Here is an 18,581-nt window from a genome sequence, read left to right as displayed (position 1 = left end):
GACGGGAAGACCTTATCTGTTGTTGAGTTTACTCAAACCTTACAAAGGGACCGGCTTCCTTGGTTTACTGGAGGCGCGCGCGCACACAGCGTTGTAGGATCTGGTTTTTGCAAAGGTGTAAGAGGCTGCTTGAGCATCTCTTCCCGTTTATATCTTCCTTCTCAAAACCTCAGCTGGTTATAAATACCTCGATGTTCTGCATAATCATTATTGTAAGGTTAATTCGTCTGCTGCACTAGTGGATTAACATAGTGGTCATGCCTAACGTTTAAGGTATTTGTTCTACTTTAGATTTTTAAAAAGGAATGAAGGGACGATCAAGAAGGTTGAGTCTCTACATGTTCAGAATTCTCTCTCTTGCTCTCTATCTCTCTGGCATCTCACTGCCAAAAGTAGTAGTCGGGAAGACCTTATCAACCCAAGGAAGAGGGAGTTGGAGAAAAAAACACTAACCAAACAAAAGAAGAACAACATTCTTCTGCTCCATGGCTACTGGTAGTGCCAAGGAGTCTGAAGTCTGGTTTTTGGCACTGCCCACAAAAGAAGTTTGCCTTTACTATTCTTGGATCAATGGTTGCGTTTGCTCCACATTTGCGGTGGTTTGAATTTCAGAAGCCCTAGATGCATCTCAAGGGAAAAACATGTTTGTCACTCATTAATTATATATTCGAATTGTGCTCAGGTGACATTTGACACCATTCCAGCTCTACACAAGTGGAATGATGTCATGGTGATCTCACTTCTGTTACTGCAGCGGGGGGGAGAAAAAAAAGTACATTCACAAAATGTCACTCCATGGAATCACGCAGCAAAACAATGGAGGCACATGTAGGGAAAGGAAGAATGACCCCAGAACACGCATGCTAGCCTGTAGGTTCTGGTTAAATCAGTGAGGTCTATAGGTTTAAAAGGAGCATGGTGTCATTTAAACATGTTGTGCACTGTCCTGGTTTGTAATAAACAGGTTCATCGCTTTTTTCTTCATGGTACAAAGGACGCAACCCCTGCGCGTGGCCTTTTGGATAGAAATTATTTGCCATTTCTAATCACTTCAGCATCTGTGTTGGATTAAAGGTCCAGGTGCATTTTAAGTAAGAACATTGATTTATCCACATATATAAATGTAATAAATAAAATATAAATAGATTTCTAAATGACATTGACCAAACATGAAACTGAAAGTCTCCAAAAAGTATGAAGGACCTTTGCATTATAGTAATTAGTGGGTATTGGCTTTCATCATTTCAAGAGGAGCAATTTAACTTAACTACTCTTTAATATATAAAATACTTCAACATACACTGAAAGTGTAGGGTCCAGTCCTCAGTGCAGTGGGGTTTGTGTCTGCACATGTGCCTGAATTTTGCCCTTGAACCAGCTTTAACTTTGGAAGTGCATGCACATGTGCACACACACACACACACACACACACACACACACACACACACACACACACACACACACACACACACACCTACGAGATGCTTATTGACTCCTATTGTTGGTCATGTGGTTGTAATGATAACAGGATCAAGATAGAGACACCCCCTGCCCTTCTGTTTTTCCTCCAGTCTAAAACCAGTGCAGACTACACAACCTGCCCACCCAAACAATGAAAGGGAGGCCCCCCCCTCACACACACATCGCAAGATGATACATAAATGTACTGTGGGGAAAGTCCTAAAGAGAGCTGTGTTACGTTGCGGGGGCGTATTTCATGAGGCCGGTGCCTGTCCGTGCAGTGCGTTCTGCTGCCCTGCTCTCGTCTTGCCTAAGCGCAGTGATCAGATAAAGCTGAGAGACTCCATGCTCGAAGTTGGTACACGCCCACACCCTCCACCAGGAATGTGAGAGCAACAAATACAGCCACAGCGTGACATGAGTTCCAAGCCGCTGGAGTTTTGTTCGAGTGGGTGAGAGTTGTAAGGTTGCAAAAGACAGCAGGCAAACATGTAAACACACCCTCCCTCTCTCTCACACACACACCACTCAGGATACAAGAGACTCTGGATTGTAAGCTAGACCTGCAAACCTGCATAAATCTGCAGCCTGCTATGGTGTTTTGAATTTTGTGAATGCAGTGACAACTGGAAATTTGTTTTTGCTTTGACTTTACACAAAGCACTTGCTTGCGCGCGCGCACACACACGCACGCACACACACACACACACACACACACAGCTAAATAATTGGACCATCACTGAGTCATTTCAACAACAATGAATGGTTCATCTACTTAGATGAGCCATTCATATAAGTGTTGTTTAACTTTGCATATCTCCAGCGATATGATGCAACAGCAACTCACAATACAGTTTTAGTGAATCTGGCTTGTTTCTGTGTATTCAGCTTTGCTTTTGGAGACAGGCTATGTGTGTGTATGTCTGCCTGTATACGTACATGTGTGCGAATTGCCTGTTGTATCTGGCATGTGTTCTGTTTACCCATCATGAATGCCAAGCAGTCAGGCTAATTTGATGCTTCTATCAAAACAGCTTATTTACACAGTTCCGAGTAGACAGGCGATGACTTGTTGGATCTTACGTGGGTGCATGTGTGTTAGTATGTGTACAGACGCAAGCCAAGATTCAGGCACCTCTCCTCTCAATTGATCGCAGTCCGATTGCAGACTAAAGTGTGTTTTGAGCGTATTTTAAAGTAACAGCATCACAGACCATTTCCAACATTCCCAGGGAAGCATATTAGAATCATCTTGTGGTCACTGGAACCGCAGGTACAGGAAGAGATTTAAGCAAAGGACAGAGCGAAATAAACAAACATACAGAATATAAATGGCGCCAACATTTCACACTCTAACATGCCGCTGTGTGAGCCAGCTACAGGAGCGTTTTTCGGACGCTGTATCCTTTCAACGTAAAAGAAAATTATGGTTGTTAATGACAGACCCTAGAGGTGGCGTTCATTGCCCAAGTGGGTGAATGCTGCCCATACAGAAGACAGGTGTGTGGCACAAGTGATTAAGCAGGGCTGAACATCAGACACATCCGTGCACCCACAGACACTGTGTCTCCATGCTGCATTAAGCGTGCAAACACACACACACACACACACAGAGTTCCCTGTGTCTGAATTCGTAAATAAGAGTGTGTAGCTGTGAAAGAACCAGGCCATGTGCCGTGTTTGATCTCTCCTGTAAATATGTGGCTACATTTGTAATGACAATAGTTGTTAGAGTGTAGAGAATCGGAGTTTTCCTTACTTAGGATTTGCAATCTTGTCTCCTAGGCCTTTTTGTGATAACGCAGATGACCAAATAATGTGGAACTTTAGGTGTCTTTTTGCAACAGCTTCATTCACTTGCATCACAATTCATTTAGTTAAATTTCAGTTCAGTCTCTAAAGCCTTTGTGATGAAATTCAACACATCATTGCCTGACCAATTGTTAACGTATTGGTAAACGGCTGCTCAAAAATGAATTCCCCTTCAGAACAGGCGAAACTCTCCTTGTACCCCTAAATTAACCGCCAATCACGTGCTATACTGTATGTACTACCTTCCAGGTTTGAATCGGTGGAGTAGTACCATCAGTATCCAGCAGATGGCGTATTTGTGTATCATTTAACCAAAGGCGCCCAAAGACGTAATTACAGGCAAGAAAAGTATGATGCATAAACACAGAATGACAAAGCAAAGCGAATAACAATAACAATGAGCTTTCAGGTTCTGGCTGTCTTATAACATGATCTTATGTGACCGCTGTGTATATCCATGCTACATCTGTTTAGCAGACGCCTTTACCCAAAGCAGCGTCCAACTGAGACAACGTACAGTAGCAGCATTAATGATACAGGAATGTCTTTTCCATTAACGGATCAGGTTTTATTGCTAGACAGTCAAAGAGGTAGAAGCGCTGTTCGCATTCACTATAGTTATCACTGATAATTCCCCTGTAAAAAAAATAAAATAAAATAAAAGTAAGCTAAGACCAAAAAATAATAGGCTGAATTAAAAAATATTGTACAAGTAATTTGGTAGAACACGCACACATCCCTGATCTGCAAGGGATAATGTCTTTTTTATTTTGTTAATGTCTGTAGTCCAGGGTCTCCAACAATCCAACAATGTTTTACTCAGGAAATGACCCCAGTTTCCCAAAGACATACTTGTGTGTTTTGATGAGATGTGTTTCGAATTCCTCTCTAGCACCCGGAAAACAACCAAAAAGCTTTCTGGCGTTTCAGAAATCACCCTTCTAGGCAATTCCAAAAATCATGACTAGGAAGTCCAGTTAATCATCTAAGCAAAACGCTGGCTGCTGTCACAGATGTGGGATGACAGGAGACAGAAAACCTGCATGTCTCATACAATCACACAAATCCAGTTTGCTTTTTTTTTTTAAGTTTTCATTCAAATGGCAGTTGTTTTTTTTCAGCGAAGGATAGTGCTTTTATTTCCACAAATTAATGCTTACATACAACACAGAAAAAAACACCCATGTAGACAATGTTTTTTAAAATCCCATATAATTGTTGATTAGAATATAATAGTGTTTGGAACCAGGGTAGCTCATGTCTTGGAATCCATTCCCAAGATGTACTATCAGAGCACTGATAAGCCTCACAGAGGTAAACCATAATTTCTACCTTGGATGCCCAGAACAACAATTACCAGACATGTATAAAACCTAACGTGTACAAGTCTGTGTGTGACTGCTAGCTGCTGTTTTAGCCTGTGATTTTGCACCTGTTTATTATCCATATGAATACAATCAAATCCGTGTCAAAATAGATCCCCATTGGCTATATTTGCCATGTCAATATTTAAGAATCCACCTAATACCAAAGTAAAAAAATAATGCCCACAAGACCAGTTAAACTGCAGAACAGAGGCATCATGCCAGACATGAAAGCAGAGCATGTGCGGAGCTATACCTTTGCACCTCTGACAAATCCCCAGTCAGTATTGAAAGTTACTTTTATTCAGACAGTATAGTTTTTTGTTTTTTTTTATTGAAAGTGTTGAAAGCTACTTTTATTCAGATATATTGGAATCACACCAAAACGGAGATTGTGTGAGGTGGTTATGTGACATCAGTGACAATAATCCGGGGGGGGGGGGGGGATTGTTTCATAGCCTGATGTCTGATCCAAAACTGATTTGAAACAGGATTCATTTTTGCTGTACTCTCTCTCTCCAAAGCGCTTCTGCAAAAACTAAGCTGTGATGGTTTGTCGTCAACTTTGCAGTTCTTGTCTGCACAATGATCAAAAATAATTACTGCAGTTCCAAATGTCAACATTTGTACAAGATGAATACTGTGAAAATACCATGGACGATGTTAGAATGGAACATTTTAAGCAAATACACCATCATAAAAACATACCTTTCTATTAGTTTCTAATATAGCTTTCTGTTGGTGGCTTGGTAATGCATGTTTCCTGTGGTTAGAAGCTAGCGGAGTGTTAGAGGACGACATACATAACGAGCGCTTGGCTACAGATAGGCTAAAATGTGAAACTCTACACCTACAAGGTGTTTCTAATAAAAAAAATTAAAATTAAAATGTTTAATAGTTTCTAAAATTGAGTGCTGAGAGAGAGGGATTTGATACTCACTGTTACAGTCCACGTTCTCCATCTAGGTGTTGTAATGCCAGGGTGGGTGAGGGTTATATTTATCACCTGAGGGGGTCACTACTTTCCTTCCTCTCGCTTCTCCCGCTGCTGTGTTTGTTTTGGCTGTGAGCACACGTACCAACCTGCTCTTCCTTTTTCTTGCCTGTTTTATCGGGTCCTCCCTCTGTTTTTTATTCAGACGCCTAGACGCAGTACTGGTAAACAAGCTGGCCGAAACACGAAACGGGGGCTCGTCCAGGAGGAGAGACAAATGTCGTTGGCTATGTACATAATAAAGACAATTGATGAAACACCAATAAGCAACTAGGCAACCAAATGAATGTACATACAGAACATGCACGCGTTCTCCAGAACCTCTGTTCTCCCAGTCTCAAGAGAGAGTTGCTGAAGCTGCTATCCTTCATTCAGCCCCAAAAGACAGCTGTTGCATCTGTACCGGAAGACGTCATCCTTCTGCTAGGGAATTTAACCGGAGTTGCTGTGTCCAGAAGAAATCCACAGCTCGGTGAGGAGAAGGCAGATTATTGACCATAAGGCCCATATTCACAGGGCGGATCATTAATGGTTTCTTTGTATTGACCGATCAGATCCGAGTGCCGCATTCAGAGCTCGGGGCAAAAAACAAATGTATTTCACAAAGCAAAAAAGTCATATAGTTTCATATAGACACATTTAAGACTGGCAATGCAAAATGACTGGCGTCCGTGTGATTGACAAGTTTGTAATGCTAACGTAAAAAGCTCACAAATCCAGGCTCAGTTTCATGTCAACTTTAGGTACAGAGAGTGAATGTGTGATAACAAAGGAACTATTTTTGTACAAATATATTTTCTTGTACCAAAACAGCCGGTATTGCTAAACCGTCTTGGTTCATTTTTCAGACTGTATACTTGTAAACGTCAGCCCCTTTAAATAAGATGCTTCCACAGAGGCCTTGAATCATTTTAGCATTTTTTTCCCCCTCTACAAAAACATATTTTTTCAAAAGAACTGGACTTCCACAGTTCATCTTACTCAAATTTAAAAATTTGCCATCGTGGTACAAAGTTTGGAAGTAAAACTACTTTAATTTACAATTAATGACCACTAGATGGTGCACTTTGCTAAATTTTCCTCACTCAAACATAACATGGGTTAGTCTATTACAACCCCCTTATTTATGTAGAGCAGCTCAGAGATTACATAGGCCTCACAGCGAAAACATCAAATTACTGGTCTGTCTTTTTTTTTTTTATTATATAGACTACTCTTAAATTTGGAGGCGCCCAGTCAGGCACAGCAGTCCTGATGTACACAGCTCAGAGAACCAAACTTCAGAGAGCAGTATTTGGTTTGTACTCCTCCAAAAATCGAATCTTTAGTGACTACACCAACAAGTGATTGAACATTGATAAAGGGTAACCTTTTAAAGACTTGCATATTTTAATAAAATGTACTGGAATAGGAATGTATGGAAATTACATTAAAATGTTCTACGTTACAGGGAAGGAGACAATGAAAGCTAAAATTTGAAATAAATATAACCTACTAATATTACCTACCAATAGGAACTTCCCCATTATGATTTTACTGTAATATGTCAATTGTTACAGTGAATTTAGACACTTCAACTCCGCATTCTTAAATAACAAACCTTTTCAGGGTTTGGGTTTGTTTGTTTTTTTCCAGTGTTTATAAGCTGACTACCAAGCACCACTTCAAATTCATTCAGCCAGCCCCAACTGAACACTGAACAGTTTCGACCCAACAGTTCTCGATTTCCCCCTCCCCCCGAACAAGAACAGTAGTAGCAGGCCAGAGGTCTGTATGAACAGAGTTCAAGAAACACTGTGCTGAATCTCATCAGGCACGCCCTCGTATCAACAGATTCAACTGTTCGACCTGCTCCAGCAGGTCCTCACTCAAACCTCCAAAGGTCAAAAGCAGAAAGTGATTGTACAGGCGGTTTTAATGACTGCAACATTCGATGTTTTCAGACAAGAAGCATGCAGTGTGTTACCATAGTTCTGCCAGGACAGCAGCAACTTCCTAATTAAGGCATAATTAAGGTGTATATACAGGAATGGTGCTTTACTGATGAACACAGTCATGGTCAGTTGCATAGAACCATCACAGTACCAGATCACCCAAAAGGTTCGATATATCTGCTCACAAACTAAAAGGCAATATGCAATATGTTCAACATACTTCTGACTCATACATGCAGAATGTAGGCAACACCACACATGCAGGATTTCTTTCTGTAAGCACTATTTAGTTACACTTGGCCAAGTGCTGACGATCCAGGCCCGGGGGATGTGGGGTCCAGCCCAAATGCAAGGGGTGTGTATTGGCAGCGATGGGAATGTGGTGAGCGACCTGCGTGAGAGATCTCAGACGGAGTCTGTGGAGCACGATCAGGAGTTTCCAAATCACAAAAGCTTCTTGCTGGTCTTCTGTTGTTTTACTGATTCACTCTAACGAGTGTCAGAAATGAATGACTGAAGGAAAAAAATAAACTTGAGAAGAAACTATTTGTTTAAGGACAAAAATAAATAAATGAAAAAATCCACAGCACTTATGTGGAGTAAAACTGTTCCAAGTGTGAAGTGTCTCCCATCTGATATTAGAACTTGTATACGGAGACCTCAGCATGGACAGAACAGCATAGCAGTCTCTTAACAGCCAAGCCACATTCAATTCTTAACAAAATTACATTCACTTTTTAACAAAAGTCATGTCATACATGATTAAATAACAGTACCAACATGTGCTGTGGGTTAGCAGCATAGCAACACAGAAGAAGCTGGCCCTGATCCCACAGGTTTAAACCACTGCTTTACACACACAGCCAGTAAGGCTTTCTTATCATAAGACTTTGGCATTTCAAATAGTCATCTCATTTTTTTTTACTCACATACATTCGCGCTCGCATACACATAGAAAACGGCACCAGCCTTAATCCAGTTAGGCGTACATGGCCATATGTCAGCAGAAGGCTGTCTCTGACACTAATGTAGTTACTGTATACAGAAAGCACACACCCAGGAGAGACAGGGCCACTCACAGCCAGTGAAACACACACACACACACACACACACACACACACACACACACACACACACACACACACACACAGAGATGAAAGTAGATGAAAGACATTGGGAAGCATCATGCTTTGTGTCTCAATTTTTTCCTCATTAGTGAAGACACTGACCGCGTGTGTGTGTGTGTGTGTGTGTGTGTGTGTGTGTGTGTGTGTGCATGCGCGTGCATATGTGCGCGTGCATACGCATGTATTATTGCCACATTAGTGCACCAGGGTATACTACACAAATGCTTCTGCTAGGAAAACGCCAGCATCACAAGCCTTTAGGGAGCCAGTGAGGCGGCTGGTGCAGAGAAGCCAGCACTGCGATCAGAGAGAGCTCCCATCTACAGCCCCACTCACGCCTGAACACCAGCAAGGACGTGGATAACGCTGGTGTCCTGTGGATGGGGGCTCCCCCAGTCACGCCACAGGACTACAGACGGGAAAACCGACGGGGTTCACTATGGGAGGGGAACAGTTGTGGCATGCATGACAGACTGCAATGTATAACCTGCATTACTCTATACCATCTGAATGAACACACACAAAAAAAAAACAAAAAAAACACACATGTACATACACACCCCAAGACAAATGCAGCATCACTTTAAGATGATTTCAAGTTTGTCATCATGATTGTATATTAGAGTAAGCATTGTGTGTGAGAGAAAATTTTTCCTCAAGTATAAGCAAACAGCAGCATATTTGTATGTATACACACACCCCCCCCACATGCACCCACACCCAAGAAAAATGTAGCATCTCTGTAAAATTATTTCAAGCTTATCATGATTGTATAATAGACTAATTGTTGTGTGTGAGAACCTTTCAAGTATAAGCCAACAGCATGTTTGTATGCACACACACACACACACACACACACACACGCGCGCACACGCACACACGCGCGCACACGCACACACGCACACACGCACAGGTGAAGTATAATCTGTTTTCTGAGTTTTCATAGCCTTCAAACAGACTACAATTAGAACCCATCGTCATCGTCCAAATCATAGCCATAGTCTGCAAACAAATAAGAGAAATACAACCCATTAAGCAAGGAAAGCATTAAAACACAAAAAAGGTTAGGGTTAAAAGGTCAAGGGTTATTCAAGGGGTCAAAGAGGACACATGGCGGTATCATGTCAATGGCTCACCGTTGCCGCCAACGAGCTGCATTGCACTGATGCAGGGCTCTTCATCCTCCTCCTCTTCCTCGTTTCCTGGTTCTTCATAGACCACTGGCCCGCACTCCACAACCACGACATTCTGGGTAGTGGCAGCCGGGGCCGGCACTGGGGTATTAGACACCAGCTATTGACAAGCAAAGGCAGGGCAGTTTATTTGAACTGTTTCATTGAAGCCTATAAAGTGTGAGACACCCTAGTAAATCAGAAGTGTGGGGTGAGAAACAAACATTTAGCTACAGCTATGGGGAGAAAAAATCTTAAATCCCATTAAAAATGGGTGCAGCGTGCGTGTGGTGTGTGTGTGTGTGTGTGTGTGTGTGTGTGTGTGTGTGTGTGTGTGTGTGTGTGTGTGTGTGTGTGTGTGTGTGTCAACGTCTCATCGCCACTGAATAATGTGAATGACAGATCAGAGAACGTAGTTCATGCATCCCCCTTGGTGGTGCAATCAAGCATTCAGAAAACTTGCAGAAATTCATTTTCCCCTTTACAAAGTGAACTTTACTGTGAGCAGCCTGCTCCCATTCCTTCAGAGGTGAGCCTAGACACAGTGCGGGAGGTGTTCTGATCTGGGAGCAGCTAGAGTTGACAGGGAAATGGTGAAGTGCACAGAGGTCCAGGTGCTCGTACCTGATCAAGGGCCAGCTTCTTAGAGGGCTGTGCTGATATGAGTGGCCGTAATCTAGAGCAGAGGACAGAGCTATATATGAGGCAGTGCTGCTATTTATGATAAATAAACAAATATATTTGGAATCAACTAAGTGCACATTAAGTAAACTAAACTTCAACAAGGGCATACAACACTGCAGTTAATTTGACATCCATAATCACGTTCTGACAAATAAAAAGAAACTGACAAATTATTTCAGAGACAAGAAACCTTTCCTTCATCAGACTGTGCCCTTACACGTTACAGGTGTGTTTATTGTATATGCTTAATTTAAAATATTTTATTCTAAATATATTCTATACAACTAGTTTCGAAATGTCTTCGGTTTCTTTCAGTTAGGAGATTGTTCAAAATGGTTTATAGTTCATCTTTAATGAACTAATTCTAATTCATCGTTTTATATCTTTCAAAGGGACAGTCACTGTAGTTGATCAATCTACAGAGTAAACAACGCATTAGTGAGCAAATGCATGCAAACAAAGAAAAAAAAAGTGCCATTCATCTGTTTTTAACACAAAGTGTTAATGAGCTTGAGATTACTTATTATTCCACAGATTTTGAGATATGCAAATGAGGCAGCAAGAGATGTGTTAAAGTGGCAGCATAAATAAATCATAATCAAATTTATTCAAAAGTCAACTGATTATAAAATGAAAATGTAGAAGCTCAAATCTCACAGGGACCTGTCTCTTTACACACATGCACACACACAGTCACCATTATTAACACATGCAAACATCCTCTACTCATATAGAAATGTGCATTTTCTTCCTGTTGTAGTGTCTCACTCACTCACTCTCACACACACACACACACACACACACACACACACACACACACACACACACACACACACACACACACACACACACACACACACACACACACACACACACACACACACACACACACACACACACACACCACCTCTACCTGAAAGTCCTCAGCTTCTCAGGAGGACCGTTATATGTGTGTCAACTCATTAAAAGTCTCACACAGTCTCAAGACCATCTCTCACACGCGCACGCACAAACATGCACGCACACGCACACACACACAGCTTGGCAGTCCTTCGAGGCCCAGCATGAAAGTGTCCTATTCATGTTGCAATGCATTCTGGGATGAGAAGCAGCATTTGGCAGAGTGAGACTCCACTGGAGCCAAAAACAGCGTTAACATTCAACTCCCTAAATAATCCCAATACCCACACAAACGCACACACACACACACTCACACACTCACTCGCGGTGTAACATTACCCAGAAGTCATGGTTCGGTTCACACCACAGTTTGGGCATCACGACTTGGTACGAGTTTGGTACAATGTGGGGGGAAAAAAAAGCAACAAAAACCCCCAAATGTGTAAGATTAGATCTCTTCATTTATTTTGACCAGACAGCAGTGCAAGTTACAGTTTGTTCCACCTAGAGTCATATAATCATCCCACCCACCCACCTCCCTCAACCCCCCCCAAAGCTGGTACAGCCTGTAATGTATTAAACATTCAAATGTAAACAGGCTACATACACCCTCATTCATATTTTTATGTAGGGGTGATAAAACAAAAAGCAATCAGCTACAAAACTGAAATGCATCTCATGTTATAAAAACACAAAATAAATAGAATAATAAATTTTAAATTTGTTCCACTCAGGCTATATTTCAACATTTAAATCTTAATTAAACTAAATGTAAATGCCAGTTGCTTCAATAATGTTTTTGGCCCTGTTGCATCTAGTTGCTGCTGGGATTTCGCAGCATGGACATGTAGTTGGACTGGTTAGCTTTTTGGTTTTTTGGACCAAGTTCAGCAACTGGTTGGTAGGTATAGAGCAGGTGGTAACAACACTGCCGTCCCTGTGGGGGATTGGGGTTCGGTCCCCTGTCCTGGCAAATGCCTCATGGTAAGAGTCTCTGTACAAGTGAAATTGTAAGTGATTCTGCCCCAGGCATGAATGCAAAATGTAAACGATTGTTACATCTGGGTGTTGCCATTAAATGCGTGTTAGTTTATCTGTTTCGGCACAGTGTCCTAGTCCAGTCCACCTCTTGCTGTCATAGTTCACTGGGAACTTGAGACTTTCCCATATAGCTGATTTCAAAGAAGCAGGCAGATCCTTTTGCTCCTGTGTGTCATTTGCCATAGTGGAACTGACCGTCAGAGGCCCCTGAGCTTATCTGACGACTTTCATCTTAAGATTTTGGGTGAACTCTGATTCCGCATAATGTTCAACCTTCGCACACAGGCTACAGCATAGTCTCCCTGTGACTGCATGCACCGTACTGTAACGTATGTACCGTGATGAATACGTGTGCCGTTACACCCCTATTGCACACACACCTAAAAATAGTTAAGGACCACTGCACATACACTTTACTGGGCGAAGCACTAAACTGAAGAGCTGGAATCATGTTTTCAGCTCGGATTAAAAGCCCAGCAGACAGTGGAAGGCGCACAACATTGTGATGCCTAATACCCCACCAGAGTGCGCTCCCTGGGGCAATGGGAGGGTATGGGTCAACTACTGCCCAAGAGAGCTGAGGCGCTGTACCATGTGACCCTCCTTGACCTCTGACCTGATGTCCAAATAGGTGGTGTGTCAGGACCTATGAAGTGCCCCTCCTTCACGCAGGTCCCACACACATGCTGGGGTTAAAAATTCACATCAGGTCACGCGCTCGCACACTGCACAAACACTTCACAAGTAGGACAGCCAAACTTTCCGCAATCTTCTGGGACCATGCATCAACCAGATTGCTCATACACACACACACACACACACACACACACACACACACACACACGACCTCTGCACAATGCTGCCCTCTCTCTCTTCCTAACCCAGCTTTACTCTTTTAATCAGCTTACTGCTGATGGCCATAGCTCTCTACACACAGAGAGAGAGAGAGAGAGAGAGAGAGAGAGAGAGAGAGCTGATGAACACTGTACATCCTTGTGGTGTGGACCAACGCTAAAGGGAGCAAAAGTCAATTAAGGGAAGGGAGAGAGTGAGAGGATAAAACAAATAGAAGAAAGCCCAAAGAAGCAGGAAAAACTCCAGAATGCCCTCGGGCTCGCTTAATTCGCTAACTAAGCGCCGAGGAACAGCAGCCAGGGCTGCTGGGAAAAAACTTGCGTTTGTCGCGCTACCCAACGCTGGGGAGGAAGAAAGTCACACAAACGTGCTCTGCTTTCAGAGACTGCTGCTCCGCGTGCTGCTCTGGAAGCCTCGGGGCGGAGCCTCTCCGACGATCTGTACGCTGGCGGACGGGCTATTTTTGGCAGGCCAGAAACTACCTCAGCAAATCCACCTCCGCATCTCTGCAGAACTCTGCGGAATGCCACTCGTGGTCGGAAGGCAGACCTATTTTGATGTTTAATGGTGCAAACCTCATTAAAACGGTTGAAAGTGTCTACAATGGCGGAGTCATTGGCAGCTCTGGGGCTCTCTGGGAGGTGGAGCCGTGTGTCAAGGGTGGAGTCACAGGGCTCTGGGGTCCTTTGGAGGTGGAGCCATGTGTCAGGGAGCTCTTGCTGGTGCTCGCCCTCTACGTCCGTGTTATTTTCAAAGTCGAGTTAAAGCCCTATGCCCCCCTTTTTGTATAATAAAAGCTATGCCCATGGCCCCATTTCTGAACTCTTTTTGTTCTGTCTCACACAGATACTACATTCCTGGTAGTCATTCACTCACATAAAATTAGAAACACTGAATCTGCCCTCATTCACATACACATGTACACACAAGCATTTCTTCTTCTGCCAGACAGTGAACCACACACACACACACACACACACACACACACACACACAGAGACAGACATACACACACACAGACAGACACACGACCCCTCTTTAAAGCCAGCAGGAGCAGCTTTAAAAGGGGTGGGGGAAACCTAATGAAGGTAAAGAAAGAATGCATGAAAGGGTTTGAGAAAAGAACGATCCGTTTCTGGTAATCTGCTTTTCTGTGTGTGTAAGGGAGCACAGTAAGGAGACGCGGCAGCAGCCTGGAACTGTGTGAACCGGAAGGTTTTCCTCATTAAAAGAACGAGGGCTGGATAGAGGGATAGATGAGGACGTCAAACTGCAGGGGGACGAGGGAGGGTAAAGGCAGAACGAAGGGATCTAAAAGACAACAAGAATGAGAGAGAATATTCCTGTGGGTCATCAAGGGGAAATCAAATGTATGAGTAACAACTTTGCTGTCACAGGCCACACACACACGCACACACACACACACAAAGTCAGAGTCAGTGTAATAAATGACTGCAACCTTTTTACTGTTCAACTTTCACACTAACGGTCACTGACTACTGCACAGAAAGAATGAATAGAGTTCTTTATACTGCCAACAGGAGAGAGAGGGAGCGTGAGAGAAAGGGAGAGAGAGAGAGAGAGAGAGAGAGAGAGAGAGAGAGAGAGAGAGAGAGAGAGAGAGAGGTGGGGGAGTGAATGTAAAAGCAGAAAAGGAGGAGTACCTTTGCAGACTGACTAGGTGTTAGCGGTCACTGTACTGAGAGTCTGTCCATTCAGCCTGTTCAGAGTACAACTGCACTGCATGGAACTTAATGTGTGTGAATGAAAGAGTGAATGCAAGAGAGGGCAGACGAGGGGGGGAGGAGAGGAGGGCAGAAATAAAGATAGATGGGAGAAAAAAAACAACACCACCACTGTGCATTGTACACTAATGGACCGTGTCCAGTTTGTGTGTGAGTGTGTGTACTGTTCTTTTTGGCTGATGGAAATGGCGCACCTCTCCAATCAGATGGGGAGAAAAAAAAAAAAAAAAAAAAAGAACCCAGGCAGCTTTCGCAATGAATGATTTAACAACAGCTTCCACTCCAATCAATCATTTATTCAGCAGGTATAAAGCCATTTTATTAACGAGATGGATGTAGGGGGCAGGGCAGAGTAGAGCAAGGTGAGCCGGGCTGAAGATGGGAAGACGAAGAGTCATTTCCGCTCTTACATTTCATAGGACAAAAAGCAGCCCCAGACAGCAGAGGCGTGTGATCACGCATGTACCACTCGGCACTGGGGTTTCCTGGGCACCGTGTATAGGTGCAATCGTGCGCACGTTTAGGACGGGTGCACTGTGTTTTCGCCATAGCTAGCGAACTTCATCTCCTCATCAATACAGTACACGTCTGTGTCTGTCCGTCTCTCCACGGCTCCCTGTTCACGTATTCCTCCATCCACTGACTTATCTAGCTCTTTGTCCACCTATTCGTCTCAGTATCCGTCTATCGGTTCATTGCACACGCTCTCTCCATCTGTCCTTGTATCTCCCCGAATCCCTACATCCATCTCTACACATCTCTCTCCACACGTGTCCGGCTTTCCCTCCTATATCACCTTCCACCTCATGTTTATTTCTCGGTCTCTACATCTCCATCTGCCTATTCCTCTGCCCAGTCTGTCCTTCTCTCCACATCTATTCATCTGCTCCACCCCTCCATCTCCATTCCTCTAACCCTTTACCCAATTCTCTCTCCAACTCCATCCATCTACCCCTTTCTCCATCTGCATCCATCTCACGCTCCATTCATCCATCTCTCCACCTCTATCGAGATCTCTTGCTCTCTGCCCCTTTCCTTCCCATACATCCCACCGTCCATCTTCCTAATTAGCTACGCATCCATCCTTCTCTCCTTCTACCCATTATACCTGTTCGTCAAACACTCCTCGGGTACAGTAAAGGCATGCGATCACACACGGACAAGCAAACAAAACAGACAGGATAGAGTCTTAAATGTGTGTGTGTGTGTGTGTGTGTGTGTGTGTGTGTGTGTGTGTGTGTGTGAGTGAGCGTGCGCACAAGCCTAAGTGCTACTGTGGTTTTTTTTTGTGGGTTAGTGAGAGGCTACACTTCAAGCCCATGCTCTACTTAAAGCCCCGCCCTCTGGCCCCTTAACACACTAAATATAGAGTGGGCAGGACACACAGGCTTCTCCTTCCCTCCCTTACATCCACATGGAAACTCTAGACACAAACGAGCAGAAATCTCTGCATCTCTCTCTCCATCACCCACCCGACAAAGCGATGGTCATCATCGCATACTGAACAACCAGCCGGAAAAGAAAAGGAATTCTACAGGGATATGAGCAGCAAGGAAATTAATGAAATCAGAGACAGAGAGAGAGAGAGAGAGAGATGACTCAATCAAGATTGCATTCCAAATTATCCAGCATGAAACTCACAGTGCAATTGTGTGTGTGTGTGTGTGTGTGTGTGTGTGTGTGTGTGTGTTTACAATCCTTGCTTCTGAAGACAGGCAGACACCAGAGACAAGATGAGTGTATGAGATTTCCCCACTCTTTTGAATCTGTTTGAAGAGACTAGTAACATACTGAAGAGTGTACCATCACAACACAGAAAAGTGTGTGTGTGTGTGTGTGTGTGCGTGTGTGTGTTAAAAGGAAAAAAGAGCAGCAGTAAAAGACGACCTGCTTTCACCTCCCACAGTCTTAGCCATCTGGCCCGAGACAGATAGCCCTGCCACACACTCACGCACGCACGCGCTCACACACGCTCATGTGCACGTCTTTAAACTACACAGTGGTGCTGGATCTTCAGGCGCTAGCGTTTTTTCCTCCTTTTATTTTCAGTTTCAGACGAAATTGAAAAAGGATACCTGCTTACTTTCCCCCCCCCCCCGGCTAGAAATGTTTGGCTCCACAGGTTCAGCCTGGCACTGCTACCACAGGGAAGACACTCCATCTCTCCCTCACTCTCAGTCTCTCTTTCACAGACCCAAAACACACGCACTGACAGATGCGCGGCCAGACAAGCATCTTTCTTCTGAGTATGACGAGAGGATGAGAAAGTGCCAACCCTAGGCGTTGGAGCCAGAAATGCCCACCCCGGCTCCTGGGGGGATTTGGGGGGGTTGCTTGGATAGGACAGCCGGACAGTGCATAGGCAGCTTCCACGCGCAGTGGCTGTTCACACTGAATGGGAGGAGGGGTGAAGCAGAGCGCGCGCGCGATGGTCCTACCTAGCTCACCTCACTTGACCTGCTGTTTCGGCGATGCCCAGTCATCTAGCCATCAAAACCTGGCCCCTGACAAAGTCACTCGGATCTTTACGCTTGCCCCGTTTTCCTGCCTCCAACACATCAGCTTCAACATCTGTTCACTTGCTGCCCAATATATCCCACCCCATGATGGCTGCTTCTATAACGAGATGATCAATGGGTCTTATTCATTAAAACCCACTGACAGTTGTCATGACAATTCCAGCATTCACCAATTTTCTCTTCTTTGGCACACTTACATTTGAGTGCTGAGATGTTCGTTGCATTTTGTAACCAAATCTACTCTTGTAAAATAATTCTTTATTTTAATTTATTGTATCATTAATAATATTTCTTAATTATTATTTTAGAAAGCATTAAGGTATTTTAAAATAAACACAAAGTAAACTAACAGTACATTTCACATCAATCACGTTACCTGGGAACTATGACACCAATAATCAGTGAAATGATAATTAAAAAGCTGCATCTGTCTGTATTTTTCAGTACTTAAGGGAAAAAAAACACGTCAGAACTGGTATGGGGCAGCCTTTCAGTTTAGACGCCCGGCCCGAAAGATGCTGACACTACTGGTTCCGCTCCACGACACGACTGGTCCAGGCCCCTCCCCCAACACGCATGATGCCAGGCGATTGACAAGGGCATACACACTTTCTTCTGAGAGCAGGACGAAGAGAATGTGTGGTGGTAGTTTTACACATTTTTAAAATTTCAGGTTACTGAACGAGAAGCAAAGTGGCTATTAATATGTAACTTGGCTAAAAGTGTATTGTTAGTGAACCTGATCAGAACCTGATACAGTTCTGATGCTGTCCGCGCCTAGCCTTAGCTAAATGTAATGTTATCCTTCTCAACACCTCCTTTCCCCTCAGAGAAGATTAGTGAAAAACATTTTCAAACAAATTCAGACAAAAACTTTTTTCTGTTTAAACCAGTATTGTGCTTAATTTCTGTCGATACATTTGTAGCCCTTGACTAACATTACGTCAACTCTGGCCACTCTGAAAAGGCTGGAC

General features: G+C 43.6%; 1 protein-coding gene across 3 annotated transcripts in view; it reads right to left on the bottom strand.

Moving 5' to 3' along the window:
• Positions 1–7,527: 7,527 nt before the first annotated feature.
• Positions 7,528–18,581, bottom strand: part of brf1a (BRF1 general transcription factor IIIB subunit a) — a 40,409-nt gene continuing 29,355 nt past the window's right edge. For all 3 annotated transcript variants that reach the window (XM_081724669.1, XM_027008232.3, XM_035531578.2), the window contains 3 exons: positions 10,489–10,540; positions 9,829–9,985; positions 7,528–9,694 (listed from right to left, as the gene is read on the bottom strand). In XM_081724669.1, coding sequence (XP_081580795.1) covers positions 9,657–9,694; positions 9,829–9,985; positions 10,489–10,540 — 247 coding nt within the window. In that variant the 3' untranslated portion in view covers positions 7,528–9,656. The remainder of the gene's footprint in view (positions 9,695–9,828; positions 9,986–10,488; positions 10,541–18,581) is intronic.

This window comes from Electrophorus electricus, chromosome 12 (assembly GCF_041902795.1).
Source record: "Electrophorus electricus isolate QZ-2024a chromosome 12, ASM4190279v1, whole genome shotgun sequence".
Classification (NCBI taxonomy): Eukaryota; Metazoa; Chordata; class Actinopteri; order Gymnotiformes; family Gymnotidae; genus Electrophorus; species Electrophorus electricus.
Note: the sequence above shows the minus strand (reverse complement) of the source record. Positions and strands in the feature narration are given on the sequence as shown.